At 44.1% G+C, this 26,758-nt stretch overlaps 1 protein-coding gene across 1 annotated transcript in view; it reads right to left on the reverse strand.

The window, feature by feature from the left end:
• LOC144509712 (scavenger receptor cysteine-rich domain-containing protein DMBT1-like) overlaps positions 1–20,793 on the reverse strand; it is a 30,437-nt gene extending 9,644 nt beyond the window's left edge. Inside the window, exons 1-12 of the mRNA XM_078238493.1 lie at positions 20,694–20,793; positions 19,239–19,271; positions 17,787–18,095; positions 12,031–12,345; positions 8,808–9,122; positions 6,484–6,798; positions 5,377–5,694; positions 5,055–5,111; positions 4,658–4,975; positions 4,496–4,537; positions 4,194–4,298; positions 3,058–3,165 (exon numbers count right to left, since the gene is read on the reverse strand). Of these exons, the coding sequence (XP_078094619.1) occupies positions 3,058–3,165; positions 4,194–4,298; positions 4,496–4,537; positions 4,658–4,975; positions 5,055–5,111; positions 5,377–5,694; positions 6,484–6,798; positions 8,808–9,122; positions 12,031–12,345; positions 17,787–18,095; positions 19,239–19,271; positions 20,694–20,793 (2,335 nt within the window). The remainder of the gene's footprint in view (positions 1–3,057; positions 3,166–4,193; positions 4,299–4,495; positions 4,538–4,657; positions 4,976–5,054; positions 5,112–5,376; positions 5,695–6,483; positions 6,799–8,807; positions 9,123–12,030; positions 12,346–17,786; positions 18,096–19,238; positions 19,272–20,693) is intronic.
• Positions 20,794–26,758: the final 5,965 nt, after the last annotated feature.

Here is a 26,758-nt window from a genome sequence, read left to right on the forward strand (position 1 = left end):
TTTGCTGAAAGATCCCACATCGTTTCTTATTCCAAATAATCTGTCATCTCCTTAATTTCCTTCACAGTATATAATTCGTCACAACTGCTTTTGATGAAATAAAGTTGCCAATATTTGTCAATTCTGTATTTCTATTAATGTTTTCTCGTAATTTGTTTCAGTCCTCCTCAGTATTGACTCAACTCTTCCAAATCCCTCCTCATCTCCCTCACAATTTGGTGGTTTTGCCAAATTTAGAAAATTTAATTTTTGACTCAAAAGTCAATTATGATTATGCGCTAGTTGTTGCAGCACATCATTTTCCTTTCTCTGCCACTCCAAGCAACCAGACTTTCCCCTGCTCTGTGCTTTCTGCTTTGTTGCCACTCGTTAGTCATGTGATTACTTGACTTCTGGCTCCATATATCTCTCGATTACCAGAAGTCTCAAAGAGATTTCCTAGCTATCTAAGTACTTTTGAGTTGTCGTCGATGTTGCAATGTAAAAACCATGAACCGTTTCCACACAGTAAGTTCCCACAAACAAATGCGATAATCATCAAATTGTCTGTTCGTGTGATATTACCCAGGACACAGTGAATTACTCACTGCATTTCTTTGAGATGATATCATGGGATGTTTCTATTCACATGAGAAGGCACAGACGTCCTCGCTTTAGTGTCTCATCCAAATGTTGAAAATAGAAGCAGGGATAGGACATTCGGCCATCCGAGCCTGCTCTGCCATTCACTTAGATCATGGATGCTCATCAAATTCAATATCCTGATCCTACCTTGCCCCATATCCATTGATTCCTTGAGCCTCAAGTGCTTTATCTAATTTCTTAATGAAATCACACAATGTGTTGGCTCAAACTATGTTTTGTGGTCCTGAATTCCGTACATTCATCACTCTGGATGAAGAAATTTCTCCTCACCTCAATCCTAAAAGGTTTACCCCTCATCCTCAAACTTTGACCCCGAGTTCCGAGTTGGAACATCTGACTGTCGAGCACACCCTCGGCACTGTATTGGAATAGCAGCCTTGATTTTTATGCTTTACTTCTGGAGTGGGAGTTGCAACCCAAATTTTGGGCTTGAAGTTAGAATGCGACAAACTAAGCCACAGTCGCGTCGATTCACTCATATTTTCCATTTGCCTAATCTGTGGTGACTTATCAAGGAACTTTCGGAAATCATGATCAATTGCATCTTCACCATGATTTTTATCTACCCTGCTACTTCTCCAGGGATTTTCATGACGTTGGTTAAGCAAGGCATTGCATTTTGAAGGCAGACTACTCATTATTATTTGCTTGTTTCAATTCATTCATTGATTTTTTTCTTCCTCCTTGAGCATTTATGCTATTAATTCCACGCCCCCCCTCCCCCCACCTCCCCCCTCCCTCGCCCCGCCTATGAATGTTAGGCTGTCTCGGCCACAATTCCTTTTTTACATACAGTTTTAAAAATAGCTACGTGCGAGAACACGGACAGTCTACTAATTTCCAATCAATTATCCAATACCTCTCATTGAGCCTTTGCTATCTCTTCAGATTCATTTAAAATACATGGCTGAATTCCTTCCAGACCAGAAGATGTATTCTCTCAGTTTTATTCGTTTAAAATTTGAAATTGTATTACATAAGAACATAAGAAATAGGAGCAGGAGTAGGCCATCTAGCCCCTCGAGCCTGCCCCGCCATTCAATAAGATCATGGCTGATCTGAAGTGGATCAGTTCCACTTACCCGCCTGATCCCTATAACCCCTAATTCCCTTACCGATCAGGAATCCATCTATCCGTGATTTAAACATATTCAACGAGGAAGCCTCCACCACTTCAGTGGGCAGAGATTAATTTTATGCAATTAGATCAATCGAAATTCCAATGTCATATCCACCTATTTTTATGCAGGATTAATAATGAAACAATTCTTTAATATTTCGATCACTTCACTTTTGTTGCTTGTTATTTATTCATTGGGCAGTTTAAAAGGATTGAGTCTTCGCCTGAGCTGGAAATTTTTCTCTCTGAATGGATCTTTTGTTTTTCTAATTTTCTTTGACAGAGAGTAGTTAGAGGCTCATTGAATGCTTTCTAGGCTGCTTGAGATAGATTTTGGCTCTATAATGAATTAACGTGTGGTGTTACAGGCATAGGAAAGGGAAGGCTACAATCAGGCCAGCCATTGTTTTATGGAATGGCGGATGTCTTATGATTTTATCATGTTCTGCAATAATTGGTCATATTTCTTTTCATTATTGGTTTTCTCATTCGAATATAAAATTAAGCTATTTTATGAGATGTTCCTTAAGAATGTCATCTCATTGATTTATCAATTGTTTGTCATTTCTGCACAACACCTCCATTTCATTCACCGCCCCTCCCCACACCCCACCTCTGCTTTTCCATACACTTGCTTCATTGTGCATTGCCTACTTTTACTTTTCCCTTTATGCTCCTTGGTGTCTCATTCCACCCATGGTTTCTCATGTGCTTTAAGTTGTTGCATCATTACCCATTGTTGATATACATCACTGTTTGCCAACTTGGTCCATTAAATATTGCCAAGCTTATTATCAGTTCATGAAAATCAGCACTTCTCCAATCTGTTCTGAGTTATTATCATTACATTAAGATCGCTAAAGGCTAGTTGCTCCCCTATTTTCAACTCTATCTCCTCTGGTCCATTCTCCCTGTCAAGATCCAGTTGTTAATCCTCGCATGTTGCACTTCTTCCCTACTGGATTAGAAATGGGTGTTTTGCACATGACAGCTCTCCGCTGGTGAGAGTGTTGCTCAATAGCTCAGATACTAGGACGGTTGGAAATGGAGATATGCACGCTGTTTTCAACTATACACACTCTCTGAGAAACAAAGTCCACAGAGAGTCTTCTCAGACCAATGAATCATTTCACGGGAAGAAACAGTCGCAACATGAAGAGGCTATTTCACACTGGAAAGTGAGTGAACTGCCCATTGCCCCATTTAGTTGTGTGACCATTTCGAATGGGAATTTAAGTAGAAGCCACATTTGGTCTGTGAAGACTGAGTAAAAGAAAAGTGGAAATACAAACCCGAACCCCCTGAATGAACGGAATTACGGTCAAATTCAATATCCTCAATCTCTGCATAAGTTGCTTGATAGAAAACAGAAGGCGAAGCCAAGTCGTGAGCGACAGTACCTGTTAAAGGGAGGGCAAGGCAATCAGTATGTTGTTGCATTGCGAGCGTGGTTAACAGTAAAATGTCTGAGCCTGACAAGCAAACTATAGATGTGGTGAGATCCTAAAGATAAAGCCAGATACTTTGAATGTGGATGTGCTCTGCGATCTGTATGAATGGGTGCATCCCTTAGTGTGCATTTTTGTTTTTGGAATAGGCGTTTGTTCACCTCCAGCAGAAGTGAACCCATTTGCAAGAAAGTCGGAAAGGACGGAAGGAGGTGTTTGGGGATGGTTGGGGGAGTATGGATCGGGTCGTGTAGAGTGTCAGATAAAATAAATCCCAGCAGATCATTCCTGACGGGCTACGTGGGGATTTCAACTGAATTGGAGCTAGGCAGAAAGTTGACTGACCTCCGCGGTGGTCACATCAGTTTGGAGGCGGTACTGAGCAGGCCATGGTTCCCAAGGGACAAGTGACCTGTAGATCATTGCATTGTCTGTTGGACTATGTGTGGAATATTTGTGTTCGGATGTGGAATTACTGAAGTATGCAGCAAGTCACCTAAGACTATTGCACAGAATCTGTTCAAAGTGGTTAGCGATTAGACACGAGGCCCATGATAATAAGAGAGAATCAGCTACACAGCAGATAAAGGAATATTAACCGGTAAATATTTAAGAAACAGTTGAATTAAACGTTCTGTTCTATTATTAAAACAAGTGAATCTTTCTGGAGTCTCAGATAAATTGGGTAGTGAATGATTTTGATTTGATTTATTATTGTCACATGTATTAGTATACAGTGAAAAGTATTGTTTCTTGCCCGCCATGTGGATTCTGTAATTCGTTTCGCAGTTACGAATGCGGATGAGAATCGAAAAAAGGGTTTCAGAATTTTGTTCCGTAAGTTCAAGTGACGTTCTTTGGAAAGGTGTAATGAACTGCAGCCCCAGGATATGAATCAATATCAGTATTTCAATATAATACTGTAACATTTCAATGCAGTGTTCAATATCAGTATTTCAACAGTAAGATTGGAGGCTCACCCTCTCTTTTGAACTTTCTCAGTATTACCGCCAGCAGTGTGATCAGTTCCAAGATTAACAGCACTCCGAGGGTCATGCAGGCGACCAGGGGTATGGGAATGGCATCTGCTCGTCATAATAAGATGACAGAAAGATTTAACAGAGACATAGTGCCCCCTTGCATCCTTTCAATGTTTCCATCAATCGGAAACCACCCCTTATTCAGAAATTACCAAAAGTGTGTCATTGTAAATAATACCAGTATCTTTGGGAAGAACTGTAACATCAACACTAATTCTAATAAGGTTATACAGACGAAATACCTGAAGGTGTGGCCTGAGAAGAATTCTGTGACAAATGGAGGCCTGTGGGATATATTGGACAAACATTAATGAACTTCAAATGTTGGTGATTTACTTTAGAAAGCTAAATGCGTTTCCTAATTTTTCGAAATTGGTCATGTTCACAGACTGAACGGCCCTTACCGGAACAAATCACCCTGGCATCTTCCTTGTGGTCACAATCAGACTGGGCTACTGAGGCGGAGGGGCAGTCAGACAGAAACCATTCACTTCCGGTGCATTTCACCTCATCCAACCAGGTGTCACCGTTACCCTGGTGCAAAGGGGACCCTCCTTGGGCCAACAGAGCGGAGCCGCAAGCCAACTGTCTGCACACAACATTAGCATCGGCCAGGTCCCAGGAATCATCACAAACCGTGCCCCAACGGTTATTGTACAATATCTCCACTCTCCCGGAGCAGTTAGTGTCTCCTCCCACCAGGCGCAAACGCTGTCCTAAATCTATCCAAGAGAACCAATTGTTATTATTGATCTAGCAGGAGCCGAAAATGCATCAGATATTCGGTATAGCAGCATCTACCTGATTCTCGACTGCCTTCCATTGGACGGTGGGGCTGCTCCTTCGTCCCGGTGGTCCCTGTTAAGAACAGACATTTGCTGAGCACATTGGATAGCAATGCTTGCCAAGACAGCAGCACATTGAGAGTTTTAGAAACATAGAAACAGAGAAACCCTACAGTGCAGAAGGAGGCCATTCGGCCCATCGAGTCTGCACCGACCACAATCCCACCCAGGCCCTACCCCCAGATATTTACACACTAATCCCTTTAACCTACGCATCCCAGGACACTAAGGGGCAATTTTAGCATGGCCAATCAACCTAAAGTTTTGGTATGTGTTACCTGAACAAACAACACCCGCATCATAATGGTGGCTGCAGTCTTTGACACCCTCTGAGTCTGACTCACACTGCCAAATGGTCGACTCGAATGAGGTACACCCCAGCTCACTGAGTCTGACAGGTCCAGATCCCTCTCCGAACTTCCCAGCTTCATAGTGCATTGATTCGACGCTGTCGCACTCCAACTGTTTACAGATCACTTTGGCATCGTCTGTACGCAGTATGCCCGAACACACTGTGCCCCAGCTGCCATTGTAGAAGATTTCCAGTCTCCCCTCGCAGCGATGATCTCCGTTCACCAGTTTTAATTCCTTGTGCTCTGTCGATGAAATAAGAAATATCTGGATTTATGTCTTCACAAATAAAGGAAAAGTCACCATAATCCGGGATGACCACAGCTGGTTTAACCTGAGGATCTCCACACCTCAGGGTAAGGGCGAGATTCATGAATAACGTCAGCTGTTGCGGGGATTGACCCCGCGCTGTTGACATTCCTCTCTATCACAAGGCAGCTGTCCAGCCAACTGGGTGTACATAGTGTCCTGGTTATGCCCAGTGACTGCCAATAATTATTTCAGAAATGTAACATAAAACAACGAGAGCTAAAAATCAACAGAGATTTCGAATGGGAATGTCATACTTAAGAAATTTGGTGCATTCGTTTCAGGATTTGCAGAAAGTTACGTCTGAAATGTACGTGGATTTTTGAAAGGGGCCACGAAATCTGGTGATATAGACGCTCTAATGACTTAGAAAGTGGTGGAGTCTCTTCTTGGTATTAGAAATATGCAATCAGGTAAGTCAGAAGAACCTGCATTTCCTTTCCCAGAGACTGGTGAGATGGTGGAACTCAGGCCAATTACAATCGTTGAGTGGAATAGTACCAATATCTTCAAGGTGAAACTAGATGAGTACAGGAGGGATAGGAAAGTCAGCATAGGCTGACAGAGTTGAATGGAGTATTGCATGATGATTCTCGTGTTCAGTACAAATACCACACAGACTATTTGAGTGGAAAGGCCTGATTCTGTGCTCTGGATTCTCTGTAATTCAGTGTAATATCATCCGTGTGAAGCCTCATGAATTCCGCACATTGAAGCATCCTTACCTGAGCACATGATCCTCACATCTTCTTTATGGCTACAGTCGTGGTTACCCCATGATGCTGAGGGACATTCCCACATAAATGACTCGTTCCCGGAACACTTCAGATCATCCAACCAAATTGGGCCCGAGCCCGGTTCAGAAGAAGCAGGAAGTGACATCTCCAATGCAGTTCCGCAGCCCAGCTGTTTGCAAACCACGTTAGCGTCGGTTAAATCCCAGGAATCATCACAAACTGTGCCCCAACTCTGATTGTAATAAATCTCCACACGGCCAGCGCACGGGCTTTCACCGCCAGACAGTCTTATCTGCATGTGTTCTGTTGGACAGTAATACAGGCGAGTTATATTTCTAATAGATTTTCAGCTCATCACTCTCTTCTTGCCATTGAATACTCTGAAGGAGAACGGAAATCTTTATTTATACCGTGCCTGTGATATATTACTGAGTCAATATAACAAAGCCTCCACTTTTACAAAGAAGACACCGTACATGAATGTTTCACATATTCCAACATCTGACGACATGGTTTATGGATTCCAGTCCCCCTATTTTTGTGCTGAATGCTGGGTACATTGTGTGCTGCCATTTGAGTTTTTCCCGATTTAATCTTCCACTCATGCTATTGGAACTGATATAATTTCCAGTGTATTTACGTGTGTAGCTGCTCTTACATGGGATATATCAGTCCACGCATACAACAAACACATCTGCCCAGAGTTACGTACTGCCCAATGGAGCTTAGACTGTTTCAGTCTCAGAACGACGGTTTCAGTTTACATGCTGCACGACAGTTGAAATAGTATAGATCACATATTCCAAAACACGGCAGCCTGAACGGCAGCGAGGCCCACTCGGCAACACCTCAGTGTTTGCTGATCGACATTACTTGCCCTTCTGTCAATTCCTGCCGTTTGGAAGTATCATCAAGTTCAAAGACGTTAATAGCCGAGGCCCCAACGTCGCACCCCTATCCTCTGGGGATAAACACGACCAGTCCCATCATTTGGAGGCTTCCGCTTTTCCCATTTCTGGTATTTCCTACATCAGCCAGCCATATAATTAGTTCCCAAAAAGAGAAAATATTGGAAAATCTCGGCAGGCCAAGCAGCATCTGTCAGGAGAGGCTTTGACACAGGGTCATCTGGAATCGAAATGTCATCTCATTTTTCTCCTTACAGATGCTGCCAGACCTGCTGAGATTTTCCAGCATTTTCTCTTTTGATTTCAGATTCCAACATCCGCAGTAATTTGATTTCACCCGGATCTTTAGTTACCCTGTGCCCAAGAATGGAAATGCCTCACTAAACATCTCTTTCTTGCCACCTATGGTTAATTTGCTGCTGCTCCTATGAGGAAGATTTAATTATATGTTTTCTGCTCCTTGATGTCTCCGTTTTCTTTCCAATTGCACTCCTACGCAGTTTTTTTGTTACTTTTGCCTTTTTTTAAAGTGTTACAAAATTTCAAAACCCCGTTCTTGTTCCCGTCTGTCTTTGTCCTTTTGCTTTACACTCCCGCCCCTCGCGGTCCCGAGGCTGAATAACTGCTGTCATCTGGAGAGAGGAACGGGAGTGGTCCATTGGGCCATTCGAGTCTGCACTGCTGTTCATTCAGATCATGACTGCTCTGGTTGTAGTTTCAACTCCGCTTTCGTGTCTTGCCAAATCCCCTTCCCTACACCCTCTACAGCCATTGACTAATTTAACAACCTGCCTAGCTCATTCTTAAATAAATGCAATGAGCCAGACGCCTCTGCTTCCTGAGGAAGGGAATTCCACGTTAGAATCACGCACTCAGAGTACAAACAGACTTCTCATCACCATCTTGCAATGGCACAGATCACATTCTCCAAACACTGTTGCCTGTACGGCAGCGAGGCCAACTGAGCAACACCTCTTATGCTCGCTGATCGACACTACCGGGGCAGAACCGTGCACAGGGGTCAGTACTGCTGCTTCACAGCGCCAGGGATCGGGTTCGATTCCCGGCTTGGGTCGCTGTCTGTGTGGAGACTGCACGTTCTCCCCGTGTCTGCGTGGGTTTCCTCCGGGTGCTCCGGTTTCCTCCCACAGTCTGAAAGATGTGCTGTTTAGGGACATTGACCCGAACAGGCGCTGTAGTGTGGCGACTCGGGGAATTTCACAGTAACTTCATTGCAGTGTTGATGTAAATCTTCCTTGTGACTAATAAATAAACTTAAATAAATAAACATCTCAAAACGGAAACTCTTATATCTCTTAGTATCCTGAAATACTGAGGACTAAACTACCAGCAAATTAGAAACTTCCCTACATTGGCTCTGGAAGAGAGAACTTTTTTTTTCACCTGAACACATAACTCCTACTCCCGTGCTGTCACTGAGTGATGAATTGAATAGTAATGAGCTGCAGTTCCGGAGATGCGCTTCATTTCCATTACACTGGATATCAGTTATCCAAACTGATCTGACACTCTCTTCTCTCATTGAAGAATTGTAAGCGCCTATCCCGTTACCGCAGCCCAGTTGGCTGCAGACGACGTGAGCATCGCTCTGGTCCCAGAGGTTGTCCTGCACTCTGCCCCAGGCTCCATTGTAGTAAAGCTCCACTCGCCCATCACACCGGTTTTCTCCGTCAGTCAGTCTTAGCAACCAATTTTCATCTACAAAGTGAAACACATCGAGACGACGATTAAAATTAAGCCACAATATCCGATTCATTGCATCTTAAAATGCCGACACATTGGAGGCGATTTCTTCCCCGGTGATCGTGCTAATCCTGGAAAATAGTGTGCAGGCCTAAAATTCATTGCCCGGTGGTAAACAGTTTGCAATCGTTCCGGTGCCTTTCTACCTGCATAAACCGAGTAGCGCAAGGCTGATCAGCAAGAGATTCACTTGATTTCAGTCTCATTAGGGTGTCCAGCATGTAATTGTCCCCCCTCCTGGAATGTTCCCGTCTCTCTGGCGGGAGGTCACACTGGTGTGAATCACTACTGGTCTTCGCCAACAGAGACCTTGTGCAATGATGATGCTGAAAGGCACAGCGGCTGGCAGTGTCCATCAGGCAGAGTACACCTGGCACACTGGCAGTGTCCAACAGGCACACTGGCATCTGGACATAACGGCAGAGGCCACTGAACAACCCCAGCAGTGCCAGCTAGGCATCACCAGTGTGTCAGGGGCAGTGCCAAGGTGGTGGGGCCTGGGTGAGGGCTATGGCGAGGGGAGGGGGATGCTATGCAGAGCAGTTATGATGTTGGGGGGCGCTATGAAGGAGGGACCATGCAGGGGGTCATGACAGGGCGGGGGGGGGGGTCATCTCGCAGGCCATGATGGGCTGCATGTAAGGCATCATGCTGGAGGACCCACCTGGAATGCCTCAATGCCCTAATGCCACTGGGCCATCTTGGGGAATGTGGTGGTGGAACGTGCCACCAATGAACGGGGGATTAATGTCCATGGAGGGGGAGGCGGGAAAGGATCCCCAAGTGCACTGTGAGATCAGGCGCCCTTACGAAATGGCGTGTCAGCTCTCTGAAACTGGGATCGCCAGTGCGTTCAGGCCTGTTCTTCATACCAGGGCACAACGCATCATTCTCCATTAAGTGTCTGAGTGCGGCATGATTGCTGTGTGCATTGTGCCTGAAACACCGGTGTGGATCTCTCCGCTATTCTGGCTATGATGACACTTCGCTTTTTGGGGGGAAAATTCCGCCCCTTATTTCGAAACTGTGCCCCCTCTGATAAGCGTCAGAGGTGTGATGGAAGGCCCCACGTTTGAATGGATGCAACTTCAATATCCATCAAAAACTTGATTTCACTCAGGATCCAGAAATCCACTTGAAAGCCATCCTTTAAACATTCAGTCACACACTCTCTCTGTCAGTGACACAGTGTCGATGTAACACATACACTCTATGAGATGTGGTGAAACAACTCGCTCAGACTTCTTTGAAAGCACCTGACAGAAGGACGAGGGGAATGGGCACACCATTTCCAATTTCCCAGGAATTCCAAATCATCCCAATGCATCATTGTTCGTTCATCGTTGATGGATCAAAATTGGCCAATTCCCCTCGGAAGAGCACTTTGGATGGACAACAAGCACATGGACAGCAGCCATTTAATGAGGTGGCTGACCATTGCATTTTCAAGAGAAACTGGGGACGCAGAAATAGGTTTTCTGGCCAGGTCCATCCATACCCCGTAACTGGTGTCACATGGTCCCCATTGTGCAGTTTGAACCTTTCTCTGAATTCTGAATTTTGTATGTATTCAGTCAGATAGGGATAATCACCATAAGATCAGGTATTCATTTGTTAACAATGTGCGACAATAAATACATTTACTTCATTACCAAATAATATGAGAAACATTAGCAGACAAACGCAACCCAGACAAGATTAACCATAGAGTCATAGAATTATAGAATTTTACAGCACAGAAGATGGCCAATCGGCCCACTGGCTCCCGAAAGAGCTACTCAGCTACTCGCATTCTCCAACCCTATACCTGTGGTCCTCCAAATTAATTACTGTCAAATATGGATCCAGCCCTCGTTTGATTCCTATGGAATCCTCCTCCTACGCTCTCCAAGGCAGTGCAGTTAAAATCGCAACAACTGCGGAAGGAGGTTTGTCCTCATTTCACTCCTAACTCTCTTGCTGACCATGTTGAGATTGTGTCTACCCCCCGCCCTCCCCACCCCCATCCAGTAACTGACATACCAACTAGTGGAAATAACATATGCTTCTTTGCCCTGTCACATTAGTTCATAATTTTGAACACCTCAATAAGGTCACCTTTTATTCTGCTCCAAGAGGAATAAGCCCAATTTCGCTCATCTTTCCTTGATTCTAAAATGCTTAATATCTTCCATCATTCTAGTAAATCTCCTTTGCACTCTCTCTAGGGCTTTAATAAGGCCCTCAGAACTGAACACAATATTCCAAATTTGCTCTGATTTGTAGAGGTGTCGCATCACTTTCTTGTTTTTATATTCTATGCCTCTATTAACAAACCCAAGGAAGCTATAAGTCTTTTTTCATCTTACAACTTGCCTGGGCACCTGCAGAGAATTATGCACTTGAACCCCGAGGCCTACCAAAATACATTAGCTCACCTTTCTCTGCATTGAAATTCATCTGCCAGGTATCTGTCCATTTGGCCAACATGTCAATGTCGCTCTGAAGGAGCTCAGCATCATCCCCACAATTCGCTATTTTCCCGAGCTTGGTATCATTTGCAAATTTAGGGATTTTTCCCTCAACATTCATCTCTAAATCATTTATACAAATCAGTAAAAGGAAGGGTTCCAACGCCGATCCCTGGGAACACCATTTTCAACGTGTCTCCAGTCTAAGAACTGCTCATCTTTCCCTACCCTCTGCTGAAAATCTCTTGGCCGACTTCTAATCCATCCTGCCCAGTATATATCAATTCCAAACATATCTAATTTGCTAACCAACCTGCCATGTGGTACTGTATTAAATGTTTTCTGAAAATCCAAATAATATAGAAGTTTATCAAAAGCTGGTGTATTCAGATTAATAGACTTTTAGGACTCACCCGAGCAGATAACACTGGCAGCATTTTCATGTGAGCAGCTAAACCGTTCCATGAATGAAACAGAACAATCCCAGAGGCTGGACTCGTTTCCCCGGCATTTGTAGTTCTTTTTCCACACTGGGCCGGTTCCGGTTCCGAAGTGAGATCCCCCCGGTATCGTAGTTGCTGCTCCACAGCGAAGGTACTCACAGACCACACTGGCTTCTTTGAAACCAAAGTAATCATCACACAACGTCCCCCACTGCACTCCCTCTTGTACTTCAAGCCGCCCGGAACATCGGCCATCCCCAGATACCAGTCTGAGATCTTTGTGGTCTGAATAATTATAATCACAACAATGAGAATATTAACAAATGCCAATAATGTCTACAATTTCCACAGCTAAACTGAAAATAGAACCGATTCACCATTGATCTCTTTGCAGCTCAAAAGAAACATCAGCATTTATGATCACAATCATGCCTAACACTATTTGCATAACTACAATAAGCACAGTCACAATTACGACCATTACGAATATTAATTCTAGTGTTATTCTTACACTACTATTGCATTGACTGTATTGTACTGGAACGACACCATGTGATTGTCCAAATGCTGTAGACTTGTTGATCCAGTTCCATCAATCTGCCTTCGCATTTCCCTATTTGTGATAAAAATAAGAGATCCGTTCCCTTGAAATAAGTTTGTTCTCCACACTTTGTTACTAACCCGGGGAGAATCTGGGTATTTTCCTTTGCCATCTTTCTCTGCTGAGGCAGATTTATTTGCCCCAGCAAACCTATCTCTCCAGTTCCGCGCTGAGTTCCCAAACTGAGACCTGATAGCAATAAATCTGCTATTCTATCTCAAATCGTCTTTTATTCGACGAACTTTATGTTCTTCCAATGTGTCATTATGACCAAAGGGGCACTCATTTTGAATCCTTCCACCAGAATGACATTGTCAACATTCTCAAAGTCTTGTTCAACCTTCCTCGATCCTGGACAGCCCTGATTTTTGCTACAGACACCAATAACCACAGAGAAACAAACTTTCCAAATGAACACAATGGAAGAAATTGTTGGAGAAGCTCTCATCTTTTAAAACTTATACTGTAACTATCACACCAAAATCAACAATAAATGAACACGAAAACACTGGCAAATTGTATTCCAACGCAACTATAAATTCCAATTTAAATAGCTGACACATCACAGATTTCTCAGGCAACAGTTTCACCACATTATTTTCTTAGAACGCTATTATCCTTCACTCAAGAACAGCATCTTTCCTGCTGCCGTCAGACTTTTAAAACGTCCAATCATGTATTAAGTTGATCTTTCTCTACATCCTCGCTATGACCGTAACACTACATTCTGGACCCTCTCTTTTCCTTTTCTCCTATGTGCTCTATGAATGGCATGTTTTGTCTATATAGTGCACAGGAAACAATACTTTTCACTTCATCCCAATACATGTGTTAATAATAAATCACTTCAATTCAGTGGATTTCAACTGCTCTTCCTTGAACAGGATCTGATCTTCAAGCAGCCTACACGAACCGTGATCTGCAGGTTCAATTATCATCAACAAAATAAACTTCTGAACAATCTCGGCACAGACGTCCTAACAGATCATAGTATGGCTTAGCCACAGGCTAGTGGGAATTCTGTTCAGAAACAGGGCATATAAAGACACAAACTCAATTTACAGAATAATGATTGGAATGCGAATCCTTACAGCTAATCAAGTCTTAAAGGTACAAACAATGTGAGTGGAGAGAGCATTAAGACAGGTTGAAGAGATGTGTATTGTCTTCAGACAGGACAGTCAGTGAGATTCTGCAAGTCCAGGCAAGCTGTGGGGGTTACAGATAGTGTGACATGAACCCAATATCCCGGTTGAGGCCGTCCTCATCTGTGCAGAACTTGGCTATCAGTTTCGGCTCAGCGACTCTGCGCCGTCGTGTCTCGTGAAGGCCACCTTGGAGAACGCTTACCCGAATATCAGAGGCCGAATGCCCGTGACCGCTGAAGTGCTCCCCAACAGGAAGAGAACAGTCTTGTCTGGTGATTGTCGAGCGGTGTTCATTCATCCGTTGTCGCAGCGTCTGCATGGTTTCCCCAATGTACCATGCCCCGGGACATCCTTTCCTGCAGCATATCAGGTAGACAACGTTGGCCGAGTTGCAAGAGTATGTACCGTGTACCTGGTGGATGGTGTTCTCACATGAGATGATGGCATCTGTGTCGATGATCCGGCACGTCTTGCAGAGGTTGCTGTGGCAGGGTTGTGTGGTGTCGTGGTCACTGTTCTCCTGAAGGCTGGGTAGTTTGCTGCGGACAATGGTCTGTTTGAGGTTGTGCGGTTGTTTGAAGGCAAGAAATGGGGGTGTGGGGATGGCCTTGGCGAGATGTTCAGAAACCATGCAGACGCTGCGACAACGGGATATTGGGTTCATGTCACACTATTTGTAATCCCCACAGCTTGCCTAGACTTGCAGAATCTCACTGGTTGTCCTGTCTGGAATCAATACACATCTCTTTAACCTGTCTTAATGCTCTCTCCACTCACATTGTTTTTACCTAAGACTTGATTAGCTGTAAGGATTCGCATTCCAACCATTATTCTGTAAATTGAGTTTGTGTCTTTATATTCCCTGTTTGTGAACAGAATTCCCACTCGCCTGAAGAAGGAGCTTAAGGCTCTGAAAGCTTGTGGCATTTGCTACCAAATAAACCTGGTGTTGTTAAACTTCTTACTCTGTTTACCCCAGTCCAACGCCGGCATCTCCACATCTTAGCCACAGGCGCCATAGCTTGAACATTCAAGAACACTTTGGTAAATTGTATGTTTAATTCTCTGTCAAAATACACACACGCACACATATTGTTTCACCAAGTGTCCCTGTCTCCGTTGTGATAACAGGCTGAAATGTAATCTCCCAATGAGCCCAATTTTCCCACGGGAAACCACGAGGTTTCTCAAAAAATGGATTCCACAGCTTGGAAATCCACTTAAACCTGTCCCAGAAACATATATTATTCTCTTTTTTCCGCTCGAGACAGTCTCAAAAACTTGACACAGCCTTTGAAACCAGTTCGCCACAATGGTTTGGAGTGATGCCCATTGAAAATTTGCTGTCATCCAGTGTACACTAGTGCACTACTATATTAAACTTACCCCTACTGCCTTCCCCTCTCCAGCCCAGCGGCCTCAATTGTAAACTTGTGAAGAAACTCTATTTCAAATTGATCCACAACAATCTACTCCGTTTCTCTGCACCTTTGGCAAGTGGACAGAATTTCAATCCTCATGTCAGTGTTGAATCTGTTAGTTGAAGGCAGTGTGATTGTTTTGGCTTTGAGCAAAAGCGGCAGGGAGAAAAATTCAGCAAGGTCTCTGTACCTACAAATAATCAGCGACCCTTTTCCACAAGTACACGCATCTGGACACGGTGCCGTCTCCTACATTTTGAAATACCCCCCGAATAATGCTTCCTCTTTATCAACATGAAAACGTATCTAATCTATTTCTATTTGCCTCGACAAAGTTGCGGATGAAACTGGTTTGTTCACGTAATTTTTGAGTTTGTACCTGAACAGATAACTCCAGCGTCCTGCTGGTGTCCACAGTCAGGCGGTCCGAATACAGGCCCCAATCCTTCTCCAAAGTGAGAGTTCAGTGGCGCTGCTACCGCAGAGCCACAGTGCAACTGCTTACAAAAATGTTTCGCATCCTCTACCGACCAGGAGGATTTATCACGACAAATTGTGGACCAGGTTCCACTCCAATATAGCTCTATTCTTCCTGCACAGGGACTGCTTCCATTCACCAGTCTGGCCTTCGCACTTTCTGAAAATTATATTTCAATAGGCAGTGAGGAGCATAAGGTGCTCTATATCTAATAAAATGGTTATGAATGTTTCTATAATCTCATCAATAATGTCATGTCCTTGGCAGGTCCACTGTGTCCACTGATTTTTTTTACGTTTCCTTATTAGTGACACAAGTAGGCTTACATTAACACTGCAATGAGGTTATTGTGAAAATCCGTTCGTCGTCGCACTCCTGCGCCTGTTCGGGTATGCTGAGGGAGAATTTAGCACAGCCAATACATCTAACCAGCACATCGTTCAGACTGTGGGAGGAAACTGGAGCACCCGGAGGAAACCCACGCAGACACAGAGAGAACATGCAGACTCCACACAGGCAGTGACCCAAGCACAAGTCCCTGTTGCTGTGAGGCAGTAGTGCTAGACACTGTGCCACCATGACACCTTTATTGCCAGATTCATTTTAAACGTTTTGGTCAAAATAGGCCAATTTATCTTTTGAGTTTAATTTGAAAATCTAGTTACAACACAGTTGATACGAAGAAGGATCATAGAAGCCTACAGTGCAGAAGGAAGCCATTTGCCTCATCGAGTCTGCACCAACCATAATGCCACCCAGGCCCTATCCCCACAGCCCCATGTATTTACCCTAGCTGGCTCCCCTGACACTAAGGGGCAATTTTAGGTGGCCAAAATAACTAACCTGCACATCTTTGGACTGTAGGAGGAAGCCGGAGCACGCGAAGGAAACCCACCCAGACACAGGGAGAATTTGCAAACTCGACACAGACGTTGACCCAAACCAGGAATCGAACCCAGCTTCTTGGCGCTGTGAGGCAGCAGTGCTAACCACTGGGTCACTGTGACCTGGATGAATGCTATGAGCTGAAATTAAAATGTCACAAACAATGGCATATCTGTTTACTGTGGAAAGTTTCGGTGTTTGACTGAAGCACAAAGACGGAAAACAAATTATCAACTGCTCATGAGGTATAAAGTCATCAGTTTCTGCAAATTCAGTGGGAATATGGTGAAAGAGCTGAGGGAACTCACATGGAAGCAATGAGACATTATTCCAGTCCTTAATATCTGTGTTTTATTTTTATTCATGGGACATGGGAGTCGCTGACTGGCCAGCATTTATTGCCCATCACTAGTTACCCGAGGGCAATTGAGAGCCAACCACATTGCTGTATTTCTGGAGTCTCATGTAGGCCAGACCAGGTAAGGACGGCAGATTTCCTTCTTTGAAGCACATTAGTGAACCAGATGGGTTTTCCCGACAATCGACAATAGTTTCATGGTCGCCAGTTGCTTCTTAATTCCAGATATCTATTTTTATTGAATTCAAATTCCACCATCTGCCGTGGCAGGATTCAATGCTGGATCCCCAGAACATCAGCTGAGTTTCTGAATAGTCTAATGATAACACAAGTGGGTCGATGCCTCCACATATCCTCACTTAGAGGCAGAATTGTTCTAGAATAGTGCGTCGGGAAATGAACATCCATTCACAAGACTTAAAAGTAACATTTTTAACAGATTTCCAAGATACTCACAGCAAAATCTGACAAACAGAAAATTGTGTAAAATTATTTAATTAAGTAAAATGTCTTAATCAGTTGTGATGGTGACCAGAAGAAAACTCTGGGTCAGATTCCTGGAGCTTCCATAGGATTGTGTGTATTTATTAAACAGTTTACTGGTCTGGTCTGTTTTACTATCAAAATGTTTCTGCACAGACAGTGGCCCAAGCCGGGAATCAAATCCTTGTCCCTGGCGCTTTGAGGCAGCAGTGCTAAAGCAGCGCTCTCCCAGCGTATGGACTGCCCCCATCCGCCACCGTCCCGTCCCCAATTAATAATAATCCAAGGTTATTATTACCTCCGCCTTTTCAGGAAACTGGCGGAAAACGAGAGACTGCAGTGGAATTTTTACCTGAACAGATGACACCGGCATCATTGGAGTGTGAAGTTAGGAAATAGTCAGACGAAGCACAAGCCAACAAGGAGGACTCATACCCGCCGCACTCAATACTCCTTGGAAGAATTAATCCAGATCCTTCCCCAAAGTAAGCCTTGCCCGGTGCGGAGATCGCCGCCCCGCAGCCCAGATGCCGACACACAACTGTGGCCTCCCGCAAGTCCCAGCGATAATCCGGTACAGTCGCCCGGATACCCATGTAGTAAAACTCCACTCTCCCAGCGCATGGACTGCCCCCATCCGCCAGTCTCAGAGTCACCAGCTCTGTAAAATGTCAGAAATAATGTCAGTTGTCACAGTGGATTAAACCCGCAGTGTCCGAGCGTACGTTCCGATCCCGTTCACCGGACAGAGGAATCAATGAGAACATTGATTCCAGACACAACCCCCAACTCGGCTCCGAATAAAGAACCCGGAGTGAATATGAAACCTCGTAAAGAAGGGGAGGGGTATGTGAATGTTCGGTGTATGAGAGCAGGGAAACTGGATTCAGAGTTTAGATTTTACCATCACAGCTGCTCCTGTGCGATCGAGCTGGGAACGGATTCAGAATATGTCTGAATTTCCAGAGTTTGAGAGATGGGCGGGGAGAAATGATCACTTGTTTGTTGTGCTCAGTACTGACTGGATCAACAGCTGTGAGATTCCGGAGGAAGATGTGAGGGGAAATGCTCCCATATAAATTACATAAGCAAACTTAGAAACATAGCAAGTGGAAGCATGAGTAAGCCATTCGGCCCTTCGAGCCTACTCTGCTATTCATTGTGATCATGGCTGATCATGAAATTAATATCCTGATCCCACCTTCCCCCCCCCTCCCCGCCCCCCCCCCCCCCCAATTATAACTTGATCCCTTTCACGCCAAGAGCTGTCTCTAATTTCTTCTTGAAATCGCACAACGTTTTGGCCTCAATTACTTTCTGTGGTAGAGAATTCCACTGACTCATAACTTCCTGGATGAAGAAATTTCTCCTCATCTCAGTCCTAAAAAGGTTTAACCCTTATCCTCAAAGGCTGACCTCTGGTTCTGGCCTCCCCGACCAACGGGGACATTCTTTCTGAGTCTGCGCTTTCTAAAATGTTCATGTGATCACGACATCAATGCTGATTGGTGAGATGGAAAGTGGGAGTCCCTTTGGAAACGGCAGCAGTGTGAGTGAAGCTGATCCTTCAAATTTTGCTCTTCAATCAGCCTCGTTTTTTAAATCTATCTGTATGGAGACAGGAGCAGTCTGTGAGTTGAAATGAAGGATCATTCAGAAGAGTGCATGGGACACAGTCCCCACCATTGATAATCAGACAGCAGATTAATCTGTGATCAAAAGGGCATTGTGGCTATGACCCAGCCTTCATATTTAATGGGATGGAGTAATAACAGTGATAGTAGATAAAATAAAGAGCGATTACCTGGTTGAATAAACTGATTGTCCCCAGGTCTGCCTGAAATAAGAAGTTCAGAATTAGAATTCACTGAGACAGAAAATGAATGTAAATGTCACAAAGAAAAGTCGAAATGTAACCAAGTGTGGGGTATGAATTCCGGATACTTTACGAAGAAATGGTATCTGGATCTATGATGATATCGGCTTCGCACTCCCTACATAAAAAAGCACAAATCCAATTTCGACGGCAATCCGACATTGGCAACATGCCAAAATGTACTCAAATTAATATCACATAAACACACTGACACCTGAGTACTTTCTGCCCTTGTGGGCGATGTTCTATTCCTTTTGCAATCTTCCTGTGATCGGCTCTGTGTTACCATCTCCGTGGTGACCAATAACATTGAAAAATAAGTGTACATTTTAAACCCGGTGCAATGTCTATGGTGAGGGTCATCTCAGTAACGTTTAGAATACGAAAAGATAAGGGGATATGGGTTTCAGGTAGGGAGGTGGATTTGAGACCGCGAAAAGATCAGCCAAGATCTGATTGAATGGCGGAGCAGGCTCGAAGGTTTGAGTTGCCAACTTCCGCTCCCAATCCCTATGTTCCCATGTCCATTGGTGAATGCAAATTGGTGCAACCCGATCCTAATTTCATGAAGGGATAGAAACATGGTTTAAATTAAACGAAATGTTCTATCTTTGTCTGGTAACTTGTGACTTTAAAAAAATGTTTGATGCAAACAATTTTCCACTTGGAACTCATAAGGTCCTCATTTACCCTTTTCATTCTCAGTGCTGAGTGGGCTTGAAACAAGGAGTGTTTCAGATCCGACTTTTAGTCCCGTTCTCAGGCGCCCCCATACGCACTTTGCCGGCAAAAATATCAGCGATTATTAATCTTGCTGCAGAAGCCTGTGGGCGGGGCTTAATGCGAACGAAGCCGTTCAGCTCCAATCCGCGCCTCCAATTGTCCATGCACAGTGGAGCCTGCCGCTCCACTGCCACACCTCTCCCAGACCGGATGATACCTCCCCCTGGTTCCTACAGGTATTGCGCCACCCTCACAAAATTACTGACCCCCTTATCCGCTACACCCCCGCAACACGGTCAGATCGCAGGCACTTCCCCCCAACAAGGGAATTTCAGCAAACTGTAGAAATTTCCACTCCATGTGAGGAAGGAGCAGCGCTCCGAAAGCTAATGGTATTTGTTACCAAATAAACCTGTTGGACTTTAACCTGGTGTTGTTAAAACTCTTACTGTGTTTACCCCAGTCCAAGGCCGGCATCTCCACATCATGACTGTAATAATGACATTCTTTATTAACAGAGTGATTTCATTCCCTTTTCCAAGCTTCCTATCACTTCCAATTGTCAAGTACCTTTCAGTATATCGGTCAAAGCCTCAGCCACCTTGTATTGCGCCTCAAGTCATTTCTATCTGTGCGTCCATATTTTTGAATGCTCCAAACCTCTCTGTATTTCCGTCTTGTTACTATTTTTGCAGTTTCCGGCCTCATCTGCTGGTACACACTTAAACTTGATCTCTGCGTCCCTTCCTGCCCCACTCATTACCGAAATCACCACTCTGTTAGCTTGATGTTTCCGTCTGATTTACGACATATCCCTTACATTATCCCTTGCCCCCATTATTTCTTTTAAAGTCCTCACCACCGCTTAGTTATACAGCTCACCAGAACACAGGCCCCAGTACAGGTCAGTTGAAAGGTGCCCCAATGATACAATACCAACTTTCTGCAATGCAGGTACCAGCGTCCCATGAATCGAAACCCATTTTCTCAAACCAGTTTTCAAGCCATGTATTTAACCCTTCAATTCCCCAGCCACTTGTCTCTTTCTGTTCGAGCTTCTGTCGTGTAATTAGTACCTTAGTTTTTACAGGGGAGGCGTTGGCCTAGTGGTGTTATCGCTAGATTATCAATCCAGAAACTTAGCTAATGCTCTCGGGACATGGGTTTCAATAAATGTAATAAAAATATCTGGAATTAAGAATCTACTGATGACCATGAAACCATTGTCGATTGTCGGAAACACCCATCTGGTTCACAAATATTCTTAAGGGAAGAAAATCTGCCATCCCCACCCAGTTTGGCCGACATGTGATTCCAGAGGCACAGCAATGTGCTTGACTTAACTGCCCTCCAAAAGTGACGAGGATTGGGCAATAAATGTTGGCCCAGCCAGTGATGCCCACGTCTGACAAAGAATAAGAAAAAGTATGTGACAGGCTCGGAGTCTGGAGCCTCAAATGTCTTCGCCAATTCTCTCTGGACAGTAGCCATCATCCGGAAATTCCCCCTCCTACAACCCACTGAAAGACCAGAGGGAATAATCTTTCGTTATTTGTCCCAAAAAGGTTCACAATCTCAACGTTTCAGAGAAATATCTGTGAAGACTGGATGAATCTGCTTCAATCCATTCAGTTTTCCCCCCATACTCTTCCTGTTAATATCCTTTCAGCCCCTCACTGTGCTGATGAATTGCTCTTCTGCTTTTCATGTCATTCTGTTCTAATAATGCAATGTTTCAAGACGTAAATCTTTATCCAGTTTATCTAGTTATCGAGGGCTGGCCAAGACGTGAAAGTCAAAAGCAACCATTTGCAATGGTGACTCCCATTCGTGCCCATTCATCGCGACTTTCTTTCATTAACTCACATAAATGTTCATTCATTTTCTTTTCTCAGGCATTACTGCTTTGCCTTTTACCTGCATGAATCAATTTTCTCCCAGGTCCCTTGTCATAGTGTCTGATCGGCTGATTTGGTTAAATTTTGAATGTACTTATTTGTCCAAATCACCGATATATGCATAGAGGTTAAACGCATGCAGAGATGTTCAATTAAATATGTGTGTCATGGTGACACAGATTCAATTCCTGGATTGGGTCACTATCTGTGTGGAGACTGTACGTTCTCCCATCTCTCCGTGCGTTTCCTCCGGGTGCTCCAGTTTCAGCCCACAATCCCAAAGATGTGCTGCTTAGGTTCATTGGCCATGCTAAATTCTATGTGTACTGGAACAGGCACCGGGGTGTGGCGACCAGGGGATTTTCACAGTAACTTTATTACGGTGTTAATGCAAGCCACTTGTGACACTCAGAAATAATCTTTAAAACTTAAAACTCACCATTTTTACCATCTCCTGGTCAGCTGACAAACTCTTTAAACTATAGCTGATTGTAAATCCTACTGCTGGTATCCTGTCCCACACGTACCATTCACCCCAATTAATCTCTTCGCTGACCTACAGCGGCTGCCGCTTCCGAACGCCACAAATTTCATTGGTGGCACCACTGTTTGATGCCAAAATGTGAAAGTTATTTTAAAACTTTGTACTTCAGTTTCCTGCACCTTCTTAAGACCAACAGCCAAACGGAAATATTTGTATAAATAACAGGAAACGCAAAGGACGCAAACTAAAACAGAATAAAATAAAGAATTTCATTGTCTACAATTTGACTTGCTGATTGAGATCCAAACACATTGACATTTTAACTTGGAAATTAACTACATAAGACGATAAGACACAGGAGCAGAATTAGGCAACTCGGCCCATCGGGTCTGCTCCACCATTCAATCATGTCTGGTATTTTTCTCATCCTCATTCTCCTGCCTTTTTCCCATAACCCGTGATCCCCTTTTTAATCAAGACATATCCACCTGTCTTAGAGACACTCAATGAAATGGCCTCCACAGTGTTCTGTGGCAAAGAATTCCACAGATTCATCAGTCTCTGGCTGAAGAAATTCCTCCTCCCCTCTGTTTCAAAGGATGATTCCATTAGTCTGAGGTTGTGCCCTCTGGTTCTACCTTTTCTTACTAATGGAAACATGCTCTCCACGTCCACTCTATCCAAGCATCGCAGTATCCTGTAAGTTTCAATAAGATTCCCCCTCATCCTTCTGAACTCCAATGAGTACAGACCCAGAGTCCTCAACCGTTCCTCATATGACAAGCTCTTCATTCCAGGGATCATTCTTGTGGACCTTCTCTGGACACTTTCCAAGGCCAGCACATCCTTCCTTCGATACGGGGCTCACCATTGCTCACAATACTCCAAATGGGATCTGACCAGAGTCTTATACAGCTTCAGAAGTACATCGCTGCTCTTGTATTCTTGCCCTCTCGACATGAATGCTAACATTGCATTTGCCTTCCTAACTGCCGACGGAACCTGCACGTTAACCCGAAGAGAATCTTGAACGATGACTCCCAAGTCCCTTTGTTCTTCTGATTTCCTAAGCATTTCCCCATTTAGAAAATAGTCGCTGTCTCCATTCCTCTTTCCAAAGAGTAACCTCACACTTTTCCACATTGTATTCCATCTGCCACTTCCTTGTCCGCTCTCCTAGCCTGTCCAATTCTTTCTGCATCACCACTCTACTCCACCGCCCACCGCCCACCGCCCCACCAACCCCCCCACCCCCCGCCGCTTCCTCAAAAGTACCTGTCCCTCTACATATCTTTGTATCATCTGCAAATTTAGCAACAGTGCCTACAGTTCCTTCTCCCAAATCGTGAATGTATATTGTGAAAAGTTGTGGTCCCAGCACCGACCTCTGAGGCACACCACTAGTCACCGGCTGCCATCCTGAAAAATACCCCTTTATCCCCACTCTCTGCCTTCTACCGGTCAGACAATCCTCTATCCATGCCAGGATCTTACACTTAACACCATGGGCTCGGAACTAATTTAACAGTCTCCTATGCGGCACCTTGTCAAAGGCCTTCTCGAAATCTAAATAAATCACGTCCCTCCTTTATCTAACGTCCTTGTTACCTCCTCAAATAACTCTATCAGATTCGTCAGACATGACCTCCCCTTGACAAAGCCGTGTTGACTCAGTCCTATTTTATGATGCACTTCCAAGTACTTCGTGATCTCATCTTTAATAATGGACTCTAAAATCTTGCAAATGACCGCAGTCAGGCGAACTAGCCTACAATTTCCCGTCTGCTGCCACCCTCCCTGCTGTCTTAAACAGTGGTGTTACATTAAGTACTTTTCTGTCCTCTGGGAACCTACCTGCCTCTAGTCATTCCTGAAAGATGACCACCAATGCCTCCACAAGTTCCTCAGCTATCACTTTTAAAACCCTGGGATGTAGTTCATCGGGTCCAGGTGATTTATCCACCTTCAGACCTTTCAGTTCCCCAAGAACCTTCTCCTTAGTGATGCCCACTGCACTCACTTATGCCCCCTGATTCTCCTGGAACGCTAGCATCTCAGTATACTGTTTAGAACTATTCAGTTATAGAATCATAGAGGTTTACAGCGTGGAAACAGACCCTTCTGCCCAACTCGTCCATGCCGCCTTTTTCTTTCCTCTGCTATTTCTTTGTTTCCTATTATTACTTCTCCAGCCTCATTTTTCAGTGGGCCAATGTCTATGTTTGCCTCTCTCTTACCTTGTATATCTTGAAAAATAGTCTTCCTATTTTCTTTTATGTTACTAACTAGCTTTCACTCATATTTCATCTTCATCTTATTGCTTATTTAGTTCTCCTCTGCTTACTTTTAAAGTCTTCCCCATCGTTTGGCTTCCCATTAATCCTCGCCTCTTTGTATGCTTTTTATTTTGCTTTTATGCTGTCCTTTACCCATCGTACCCATGTAACTATCTAAATGCTTTTTTAAAAACAAAATTGTACCCACCTCTACTACTACCTCTGGTAGCATGTTCCAGACACTCACCATCCTCTGTGAAAGAATTTCCCCTCTGGACACTTTTGTATCTCTCTCCTCTCATCTTAAACATATGCCTTCTAGTTTTAGATTCCCCTACCTTTGGGAAAAGATATCGACTATCGAGCTGATCTGTGTCCCGCATTATTTTATAGACCTCTACAAGATCACCCGTCAGCCTCCTATGCTCCAGAGAAAAAAGTCCCAGTCTATCCAGCCTCTCCTTATACCTCAATCAATCAAGTCACGGTAGCATCCAAGTAAATCTTTTCTGCACTCTTTCTAGTATAATAATACCCTTTCCATAATAGGGTGACCAGAATTGCACACAGTATTCCAAGTGTGGCCTTACCAATGTCTTGTACAACTGCAACAAGACATTCCAAATCCTGTATTCAATGTTCTGACGATGAAACCAAGCATGCCGAATGCCTTCTTCACCACTCTGTCCACCTGTGACTCCACTTTCAAGGAGCTATGAACATGTACCCCTAGATCTCTTTGTTATCTGACTATCCCCAACGCCCTACCATTGACTGAGTAAGTCCTCCCCTGGTTCAATCTACCAAAATGCATCACCTCGCATTTGTCTAAATCAAACTCCATCTGCCATTCGTCAGCCCACTGGCCCAATTGTTCAAGATCTCGTTGCAATTGGAGATAACTTTCTTCACTGTCTACTATGCCACCAAACTTAGTGTCATCTGCAAAGTTACTAACCATGCCTCCTATATTCTCATCCAAATCATTAATATAAATGAGAAAAAACAGTGGATCCAGCACTGATCCCTGAGGCACATCGCTGGTCACAGGCCTCCAGTTTGAAAAACAACTCCCTGCAAACACCCTCTGGCTTCTGTCAAGAAGCCAATTTTGTATCCATTTAGATACCTCACCCTGGATCCCGAAAGACTTAACCTGATGCAACAACCTACCATGCGGTACCTTGTCAAAGGCCTTGCTAAAGTCCATGTAGACAACATCAACTGCACTGCCCTCATCTACCTTCTTGGTTACCCCTTCAAAAAACTCAATCAAATTTGTAAGACATGATTTTCCACTCACAAAGCCATGCTGATTGTCCCTAAACAGTACTTGCTTCTCTAAATGTCTGGAGATCGTGTCTCTCAAAATACCTTCCAACAATTTACCCACCACAGATGTGAGGCTCACTGGCCTTTAGTTCCCAGGCTTTTCCTTGCAGCCCTTTTTGAACAAATGCACAACATTTGCCACCCTCCAATCTTCAGGCACTTCACCCGTGACTATCAATGTTTCAAATATCTTGGCGAGAGGACCCGCAATTTCCTCCCTAGCCTCCCACAATGTCCTAGGAAACACATCATCAGGTCCCGGGGATTTATCTACCTTGATGCGCTTTAAGACTGCTAGCACCTCTTTCTCTGTAATATGTACACTCCTCAAGGCATCACTATTCATTTCCCCAAGTTCCCTAACATCCATGCTTTTCTCAATAGTAAATACTGATGGGAAATATTCATTTCGGATCTCACCCATCTCTTGTGGATCCGCACATAGATGACCTTGTTGATCCTGAAGAGGCCCTACTCTCTCCCTTATTACTCTTTTGCCCTTTATGTATTTGTAGAAGCTCTTTGGATTCTCCTTTCCCATATCTGCCAAAATAATCTCGTGTCTCCTTTTTGCCCTCCTGATTTCTCTCTTAACTCTACTCCTACACCCCCTATACTCTTCAAGGGATTCACTTGATCCCGGCTACCGATGCATGTCATGTGCCTCTTTCTTCTTCTTGACCAGGGCCTCAATATCCTGAGTCATCCAGGGTTCCCTACTTCTGCCAGCCTTGT

This window comes from Mustelus asterias, chromosome 22 (assembly GCF_964213995.1).
Source record: "Mustelus asterias chromosome 22, sMusAst1.hap1.1, whole genome shotgun sequence".
Taxonomy (NCBI): domain Eukaryota; kingdom Metazoa; phylum Chordata; class Chondrichthyes; order Carcharhiniformes; family Triakidae; genus Mustelus; species Mustelus asterias.